A 9777-nucleotide genomic window follows, 5' to 3' on the forward strand; every position below is an offset into this window, starting at 1 on the left:
TTAACGCTTAATTTCAGGGTTAACCAATGAAATTTTAGCTTTGGTTACGTATTTTGCCATTTTTTTGGTGTAATCATAAATCTGGCCAATCAAGTCCTCAAAAGTATTCTACTCTTCAAATTGGCGGGAAATTTACGTTATTGTTGCTCGTGCGTTCGAAGTAGAAGGTCACGGTATTTCTTTTCATCAAAATAGTGTGGTGGAAGGCAGCTTAAGTATTGCTAGATTGTAACTTACTGTTTTAACTAAATACCATGGCTTGTGTAAATGGTGAAATTTTAGCAAATATATTAACTTCCTTAAACTGTAATTGTGACCGAACACTTGACGGGTCAAGTTTTGATTGGCTTTTTGAAAACGTAAAGTTAAAAGAATTTTTAGAGAGTTTTTGTAAGGCCGCCGAATTTAAAAAAATCGCCAATGTTGGGGCTCATGAAACGTAAATGGTTTATCATCCTTATTTGACAAAGAAAACTAAAACTTGGTATATTTTCCAGAATAAAGGCTAAGAGCAACTTGGCAATCCCCTTACATGATCTAAAGAGTCATATTAGCATATCAGAAAATGAAATACGGTGAGTATGATTTGTGTGCTTACAAATGTGCCTAACAATGTTCATTCATTTTTTAACATTAAGGGAAAAAAAATGTGAAAATAAAATGAAAGAAATGGCAAAAATGGAATTAAAAAAACAGCAAAGAGTGCTGAGGTACTTCAAATTTGTTCACATATTATAATCTTTTATTAATTTAAAAATATCTGTATAATAAATAATAGACAAGAAATAAGTATCGTTAAAAAAGAAAAAAATAATTCAGAAACACTGAAATTAAAAGTGGGACAAGATTTTAACCTAGAAAAAGAAAACTGTCAATTATTGCAGAAAGAAGTAATATTTTATTTTAATTTTTCTGATATCTAAATAATTGTTGTTTTTCCCAAAGCTTTCAGAAGCACTTGACAGTATTGTGGTTAATTTAACAGAATTTATCAACGTAGTTGAATGTCAGGCCAATGACACTATAGTTTCTAGCAAACAGCAAAATAGTATCTCCAGTTCATTTTTAAATGTTGAACCTTATTTAAACATGGAGGAAGCGTATCTAAACAGCTTGCATGGATATGTGGATAAGCAATTTAAAAATGTAAGGACAAACATAATTTGAATTAGCTTAAGCTTCAATTGTTGAATTACTTGTTGCTTTAATGTTGAATGAGGCTAAGCTGACGGGTAAAGTCTATTACTTCAATATCCGTCGCTAAGTTGCTGTGAATGAATAGATCTCAAATCGTTTTAATCTTTAGGAAGTTTGGGGGATTGATTACTTACAATCATTTTCTGGGAAGAACTCTGACAGTGATGTTTCGATTGGTCAATCTAACTTTTTGAAATGGAAGAGAGAATTGTGTCGACTTAAAGACTGGTAAGGTATGCTTTTTGTTCTAAAACTTTACTAGTAGAAAAGAAAGAACTAAAAAAAACGTATTTTAGCTTATTAACCTCTAAAGAAAAATTAATTAGAGGTAAAGTTCTTAGAGAGACTTTGAAAGAGCAAATTTCTCTACTTGAAGAGAAAATTGCGAAAAATGTTCCTGAACAGGGTTTAGATGGTTGGCAGTTGAAGTAAGAAATCTTAAATTTTTTGCAATATTTATTTCATTTTTTCTATTTCAGACTGAAAATTGAACAAGGATCTTCGAAATTGGATGATAAAATTAAACAACTCTACTTTTTAACCAAAGAGATTTTACCCAAGGAAATTCTAAAAATTGTAAATTCTATATTGAAGGATGTGATAACTGCTAATTACGAAATTAAAATTAAGAGACAGCAATATTTTGTGGATAAACAAGCTCAAGTATTTTAAATCATCTTTTGATTTTCTGTTGGGTAGTTATTAAGAATGTCTATTTATAAGTTATTTCAGCGACTCCTTCAGCAGCAAAGTCGACTTTCGTTATTGCACATTGCAGTTCAAATAGAAGCTCGTCAAATTTGTCAGCTTGACCTTCTTGTCAGAACAATTGTTACGGAGTGTGGAAAAGAAGCGGATCGTTCTCAAAAAAGTGTAGTAAGTTGGTGTAAATTTCAAATATAAATATTTTTAAGTTTAAACTTTTTGTTAGGATTATATGAAGAGTTTGAAAATCAGTGGTGAAAATGAGGCAAAATATTTACCGACTCCGACTAATTTTGCTACCAATATTCTTGCAGATATTATTGGTACTTAACACTCATTCACTATTATATTTTTAATTCTATATTGGGTTTCTCTCGGTTTAGGTAAAAATAAAGAAGAACTATTTGTGAGCTATCAGTCACTGACTACCTCAGCTCGAGATTTTCAAAGAAATTCCAAAGATCTTAAGAAAATTATTTATAAAAATTCATGCGAGGAAGAGTTATTGACATCCCAAATGTACTGACTTTATTAACATTTGTGATAATTAATTAATAATATATAAATTTTTTTACCCCATTTTTTTAGCGCATCTGGTTTTCATTCCTTGGACATTATGGTTAGTCCTTTGGTGTCGGACTGCGTTGGCAGTGTTGAATTGAAACAGCAACTTGGCTTGCTAGAAAGTGAAATGAAAAAGCTAGAAGCAAACTTAACTAACATTTCTTCTACTTTCAGTGAAAAAGTTAAGGTACAATCCCATCTAGCCATTGTTTTTTTTTACAAATAAAAATATTTAAATATTTCTCAGTTTTCAGAAAATTGTGAAAGAGAAAAGCTCAAAAGAGAGGAATTACGCTCTCTTTTAACCATACAAGATTAAGATTTTGGAGAGTGAGTTTTCAGTAATTATTCAGGAAAAAGAAGCAAGGAGTTTTTCATAACACCAATTTTCCGTTTTATTGCTTCTCCTAAAATGTAAAGACCAGGAAAATTACATTGACTTTGAATTTTTTTGTGCCTTTCAAACTTTTGGAAAATGAACTGAATGCTAATTTAACTCAACTGTTAACGCATTAAATTAACTAGTTTACTTGAATGAACTTTTAAAATTTGACTAGCTAGAAGTTTAAAGTAACAAAAAAACTATTTAAAAATATTAATTTCTTTATAGTACGGTACATTTTTATCCAATAGAATGGTACGGTTTGATTTGAGATTCTTTTTAAAATTCTTTAGAACATTTAAACACTTTTTCACCAAAATAAATATTTAACATTAACATTTAACAGTACGTTCTACGTGAAACAAATAGAACAAATTAAGGATGGAAAATATTTTTCTCCCTACTTTTTATCTTAAGTAGGGTTGCCTTGAAAAAAAAAGGAATAATTGGCAAATTGTTAACTTAATTTTTATACAGACAAGAAAGTAAATAATGTGCATATAGGAATGTCAATAATAATACCTAAATTAAACAATTCCAATGACCTATAATACAAAGTTTTGTATAATATTTACATGCTATATTTTTTGGTCAAACCATTTTTTCATTATTATTATTATAGGAATTTTCGTTGCCCCAAAAGTCTGTTTAACTGTATTTGAAATGACTAGTTAACTGGATTTTGCTTTTCAAATTCACTCCACGCATCGTTGAGCTCCATGAATATTAATTTTGACAAGTTTTCATTATCAGTTCCCACTTGCTATAAACAAAATAAGCCAAATTCATCAAAAACGTGTTTATTCCCATTATGTTTTCACCAATTTTACCTTATCTGGATGCACTGCCAGACACGCTTTGCGATATATTTTCTTAACGTCATTATAGCTTACAAGCTGATGCATTCCCACTTCTTGCCACCTTGTTCCCTGCCATAATACAGTATGAAGGGAACAAAGTAGAGCTCTTATATTTCTTTCTTTATGTTCAGTCCATTCCATTATCTGTATAAGAAGGTAAATCAGCGGGAACTATGGCTATAATGATAACTGATGTATTTTTAACAAACCTTTATTTTTTCGGGATCCATCTCTTTGATCAATTCTTCTTTGCGAAGTTCTCCCATAGTTTTGGGACCAGTATCTTTCTTACCAAAATTGGAGAAACCTTGAGTTCCCAATAAATCTTCAAACTGGTCAGAAGTAATTTTTGGCTTGGGAGCTTTTCATATTGCACAGAGACATTAATGAAATGCACAATTTTATTTTATGTGAACAAAATCACTCACCAACTCCAGTTTTGTTATCAGCTTCTTTGAAAGCTGGTCCGAAGTGTGACCGGCTATAATCTGGTTTAGTAACTTGAGGAGCATTTCTAGTGTTGGGAGAAGGACTTGGTTTGGGTGGAGGCACTCCATTAGTCTGGGTGGTTCCTTGAGGCCAGTTATTTCCACTATTCCCAGCAAAAGATGATGGACGAGGCATATGCAAAGGGCTATTAGTATTTGATTTTGAACCCAAAGTGGCCCCAGCAGCAAAGTTATTCATAAGTTTTGGAGGCGCACCCTTACTTAAATTTCCTGAAAGAAAACCTATTAGATATAAGTAAACAAAATTTAATGTGTAGTTTCAACAAACCAAGATCAGCAAAAGGATCCGCAGATTTATTTTTCAAGGCTTCTAAATTTGGGCTGGAGGCGTTACGAGGTATATTAGCTGCTCCTAAAGGTCTTGGTAAACCTTCGTTAGTTCCTCCCAATAAAGTTCCAGCAGCAGTAGTATTTTGACTAGATCCTTGCCCAGACTGGAAAATAGAATCCCAACTGCCCAAAAATGCTTCTTGATTCATGTTAAAGGCTGAAGCGCTAGAAGAAATAGTCGGCTTATGCTAGAAAAACAACACAAACATTAAGAATTGCCAGGCCTAATATGCGGTGAAAAGGTCAAACACAACGGAAGACTGTTCAAAATTGTCTTACTAGGGGAGTATTATTGGCACTGACACTCGATCTTATACCAGTGCTAAATGGATCAAAGAAATCTTCGGATTCAGCAGCTGTGCCTGGAGTATTGGCGGTGCTCTTATTAGTTGGCTGGGTAACTCCATTTTTAAAAGGATCAAACAGATTTCCATCACTTTGAGTGCCAAATGGATCAAATCCGGGTCCGGAAGTTGTAATTGTGGGTACTGACGCTTGGGCATTTGTAAGCAGGTCAAAATTTGAATTTGCATTTTGTTCAATATCCAACAAATTAGCAAATGGAGCCGTTCCATTTTGCACATTGGAAGTAGTGTGCATTCCACCCGCACTGCTGCTGCCAATATTGAGTAAGTCCGCCACTTCATTTTTAGGAGACAGGGGTCTAGGAGGACGCGGTGGTCTCAGAGGTTTGTCAGTGAGCTCTTCACATGGCTTAGCACTAAATAATAGCCCTTCATCCTCATCATCACTCTGAGTATCATGATAACTTGGCGCTGATGAACTATTTGTTACTACTTCCATTGGTGGGGGTGGCCTCTTTGGCTTGTTTTGGAAATGGGCTAAACACATGCATTTTAAATTAGGTCGTTTGGTTTCTACTATAATGGCTAGTTAATAAATTTACCAAGAGTTTCATCCATTTCTAAATTGTTACTAAATATAACTTTGGGGTTCAAATCTTTCCTATCCACTTGCAACCAAGGTGAGTTACGTTCTTCATCTTTCTCTTCACGATTAGTAAGGATACTGAAATACAAGGTTAAACTAAAACTGTCCGGGTAGCGGTCATGTTCTTCAATACCATCCAACTGGTGCCTTAAATACGAATCAATTGAAATCATCCAAAACTTAACCTTTTAATATATAAGGTTCAATACCTGTTGAATGTTAGCGAATTTATACCAGGGCTTAGAAAACCAGTATGCAGTTGCAATTGACAAATTCTAATAGCTGTCACCTGAATTATTATTGTTATTAAAATTAGCCAAAATTTTATGATTAAGCCAAGTATTATACCTTTCCTTGCACTTTTCCACCAAAGGTAGATCTTGCATGATACAATGCAACTGTAAAATCACCAGAAACTGTGACTTGTAGAGGTATAATAACTTCACGATCAGTCACGTTAAAATGTCTAATTTTTTCATACTCCTGGGACGTAGAAAACACTCTGTCTTCATCCATGTAAACTTCCGCAAAAGGGCGACAACCATCCCTTTAATAAGTATGTTAATTTTGTACCAGGATGGATTGATTTAAAAAGTATCAACAAGAATGGATCTATTTATATATAGAGATAATATTTATATTCCATCAGACGGGAAGCATCGTGAACCAGGGGAATGTACAAAAGGGGAGGGGGAAGGAAATGTAATAGGAGGCAGTCACAATTTAACGTGTCACTCACGAGAATGTTTTAGGGAACCGATGGTGCGCCACCCGGAATTGATTGCATTTAAGGGGAGGAGCCAGGTTTTGGTCCTAGAGCTGGAATGGGAGCGATGGTAAAAATAGACTGAATATAAGCTTTCTCTCTATATAAAAATAGATCCATTCTTGGTATCAACCAACTTTAACTTAGTAAAAAGAGGAACAGGCCGCACAGCAACCGAGACAATAGCTATTGGATGAAAATGAGGCATCATTGGCTGTGGAGATGTGACTTGTGTAACATATCTCAAGTATCTGCGACAGAAAACCAACATTATAGGCATATACACATCTGGTACTTAATAATTTACCTTAGTTGGGAAGCATTTAGTGATAAAGGACAACGAGCAAAGGCAAACATTTGCAAGGCTTCCTCTGGACTTTCAAACACTCTCGTAAACAAGAGTAGTGAGCATACAAGTATACAAGAAGACACTTTACCATCCTAAAGGATTTTGTGAATGGTTAACAAGAAGCTAATTAATGAATATATTTTTCAATACCAAACAATGAATAACACAGATATTTTTCTCTTCATTTTGCAGCCAGGCCAGCAGGCTACGACAAAGTCCGATAATTTTTCTAAAGGCAGGGGCTTTCTTGGAGGACCAGCCAGATTCTATCACTCTGACCCCTGAAAATTTTGTAGAGTGATACGTCCGTCCAGAAATATTATACACTACGTAATGCCCTTTGTGTCTGGTTTCCATGAAAGCTTTAACATCTTCTATATGGTTTCTGTAAGCAGATTCTAGTCCTTCAGCTGGGTAAGACATAACTATAATACGAGAGGTAATGTAGCTGATATCTAAATCTTGTCTTGCTATAGACCTGCAATTGATAGGAAATAGTTAACTGCGTGAATATAATTAGTTACAAAATTACAAATTACTGTTGAACTGTGGCCATGACTTTGGATGAAGTATCCCCTAATTTCTTTAAGAAGCTGCCGGCTCCTCCCCTCAAAGATGTGAAGAGGCTCCCAGAACCCGCAGCAGCTAAATTGCACTGGGCTCCAGCAGCCACTTGAGGATTTACCCCAGGAGGTTGGTTGTTCATTTGATAAGGAATATTCGTACCTTGAAAGCAATTGAAAAAAATGTTTTCCATCTATATGCATAAAAAATAAGCCACGATGATCCTACCAGGATTAGAAAGCATTCCCATTTCAGGTAGGTTAAATTTGAGTGGATCTTTCAATCTGATATGTCTCGCTTCTCCTATCTCTTCTAACCTCTGAACCACTTCCTCTATTGTTGGTCTATCCTCAGGGTTAATTTGTAACATACCACGTATCAAATCGTGCAGAACTTCATACTGAGTATCACTAGGAGGAATGTTGTATTTTGCATTTATAATGCGTAACTTGGCGGAATCTTCGAAAGGGTGCTCTCGGAATGACAATAAGAATATCACACACCCTAAAGCCTTTAAAATAAATTTGGTTAGTTTTGAGAAATAATAGATAAAATTAACATCATCTTACCCAAACATCCATAGCTTCATTAATAGGGTAATTATTGTAAGTATCAAGAATTTCTGGGGGTCTATACATGGGTGTAGTGTGTTTACTCATCTGTAATAAACGTTTTGACAATAAATAACTTGCAAATTCTTAATAAAGCTAATAGATTCACAGAATTATAAACTTTATACCTCATCTTCTATAAGACTGCGCTTAATGGCAGTCCACGAATTATCGGGCTTGTAAGATTTGGTGGTAGCACTTCCAAAATCACATAGTTTAATAACACCGTCATCCCCCAGAAGTAAATTTTCAATCTTAAAAACAATCAGTCTTTCTCATTTTGAAAAAAATAAAATAAAAAAATTTAAATTGAAGAGTTATACTTTCAAATCTCTGTGTACTATAGGCGGTTGTTGGTTATGCATATGTTGAACGGCACTACAAGTTTGGTACACAATCTGTACCACTTGTTCTAAAGGTAATGGACCTTGTTTGGCTCTTAAAATATCAACTAGAGGACCACCTATTATTGAAAAGTTATAATCAAAGCCCAAAATACTGTAACATTTTATGTCACTAATTTTAACAACAAACCTGAACATAGTTCAGTGAGAATTAGATATTCCGTTTTTCCATGTCCAGATTTTTCTTTTTCTATAGACGCAGCAGAAAAGAATTCTATAATATATGGGTGACCAGATAGTTTTTTCTAATTATGGGATTTTAATGTCAAGGATATTATTTTTTTAAAGTTTTTATTAGGTTTAAATTATTTTATAAAAAGATACGAGAAAAGTGATTTCTTGAATAATTTCTTGACTTGTGTCTAGATCTGCAGCTAACAGTCGCTGAAAAATAAGTTTGTAAATAGATTTACAAAATTTGATTAGCATATAGTTGTGAATTTTATAATCTCACTTTTAGGGCATATTCTTTTCCTGAAATTACATCCTGGGCCACAAATACAAAACCAAAGCCACCTTATATCAAAATTAATAAGGAATATAAGATTAAAATTTATTTTATAATATCAATAGTGCATAAACTAAAACATTTTCAAAGTTGTGTATTCTTATATTTATTATCAATGGAATCGAATATTTTTACACATATATGTACAATTTCATCCACCAAAGTTGATGATATTAGGGGCCCCAAAACTACTTTTTAAATTTCATGAAAGTATTAAAAGCCAAAAATGTTCTTTCATAAAACTTTTTCGAAAATAAACGAGAGAGATTGTGTTGGGTTTACCTTCTGCAATGACTTTTTTAACTCTTAATTTTTGGTTTCCTAATTCAACGATTTGACCAACGAATTCGTGATCAGTATTATTCGGCGCAACGCCCGATATATACCCTAAAGCCGATTTGAACAAATCTGCCATATTTTTTCTTTTAATGTTGCTTTAAAAATCATTAAATTATTAAATGTTTCATAATTTTTGACAATTGATTAAGATTATATTTAAAGAAGTCTATTTTGAGAGAACATCAAATGTACGCCATATTGTACACTTTTTACACCCTTCGTAATGACTGCAGCAGAGAGCCCGACTGCCCGACCTGAGCTTCTATTGGCCAACGTCTATAGGTGCTCTCAAAATGTCCAATAAACTTAGTACAATACGTTGCGTCATTGACCAAAGACAACAAATTTTATGGATTATGACAATTTTTTTTTTTGTAAAATAATGTTTAATGGTTACCAATAGATGAAGTAGCTTAGCTTATCACAAAATATTAATGTTGGTCTGCTAAACCATGGAACTAATCAACGCTTTGACAGCATGAAAAACGCAAGGTTCCTAGAAAAATCTCTTATATAGGTTGGCGCATACAGCCTCTTTTCATACAAAAAAAAACAAACACTCCCGTTAAAAAAAAACCGGGGAAAGATTTACGGTTTCCCCCTAAAAACACTTCACTGGATGTCCGGCAACAAGTCGTCGCTCCCCTTTTGTCGTGAGAATCGAGTATAAAAATTTATCTCACTGCGCAAACGCGAGTGACGTCGTTGGAGTTTTATTTTGTTTCACTTGTTTATTCA

At 33.8% G+C, this 9777-nt stretch overlaps 2 protein-coding genes across 3 annotated transcripts; one reads left to right on the forward strand and one right to left on the reverse strand.

The window, feature by feature from the left end:
• Positions 1–72: 72 nt before the first annotated feature.
• Positions 73–3290, forward strand: LOC149941426 (HAUS augmin-like complex subunit 3). 2 transcript variants are annotated; one of them, XM_090177141.1, is made up of 14 exons: positions 73–439; positions 498–575; positions 639–710; positions 779–890; positions 946–1146; positions 1307–1425; positions 1494–1625; positions 1677–1860; positions 1921–2073; positions 2129–2225; positions 2286–2421; positions 2491–2653; positions 2714–2796; positions 2887–3290. In XM_090177141.1, the coding sequence occupies exons 1-13, from the start codon at positions 255–257 to the stop codon at positions 2783–2785; spliced, it is 1704 nt and encodes a 567-aa protein (XP_090033267.1). In that variant the 5' UTR covers positions 73–254; the 3' UTR covers positions 2786–2796; positions 2887–3290. The 2 variants fall into 2 exon arrangements, with proteins under 2 accessions (XP_090033267.1, XP_090033266.1); XM_090177140.1 differs by having other exon boundaries at positions 2714–3290.
• An 8-nt stretch (positions 3291–3298) lies between these two features.
• On the reverse strand, positions 3299–9309 carry aux (cyclin-G-associated kinase). The gene is made up of 21 exons (XM_090177138.1): positions 8983–9309; positions 8647–8708; positions 8517–8576; positions 8323–8437; positions 8112–8251; positions 7917–8042; positions 7747–7836; positions 7406–7688; positions 7153–7339; positions 6764–7091; positions 6572–6705; positions 6402–6515; positions 5847–6045; positions 5708–5787; positions 5455–5645; positions 4827–5389; positions 4486–4735; positions 4137–4427; positions 3918–4069; positions 3679–3852; positions 3299–3611 (listed from the first exon to the last, which is right to left on the reverse strand). The coding sequence occupies exons 1-21, from the start codon at positions 9113–9115 to the stop codon at positions 3516–3518; spliced, it is 3768 nt and encodes a 1255-aa protein (XP_090033264.1). The 5' UTR covers positions 9116–9309; the 3' UTR covers positions 3299–3515.
• Positions 9310–9777: the final 468 nt, after the last annotated feature.

Source organism: Leiobunum rupestre, chromosome 6 (genome assembly GCF_980474605.1).
Source record: "Leiobunum rupestre chromosome 6, qqLeiRupe1.1.hap1, whole genome shotgun sequence".
NCBI lineage: Eukaryota > Metazoa > Arthropoda > Arachnida > Opiliones > Sclerosomatidae > Leiobunum > Leiobunum rupestre.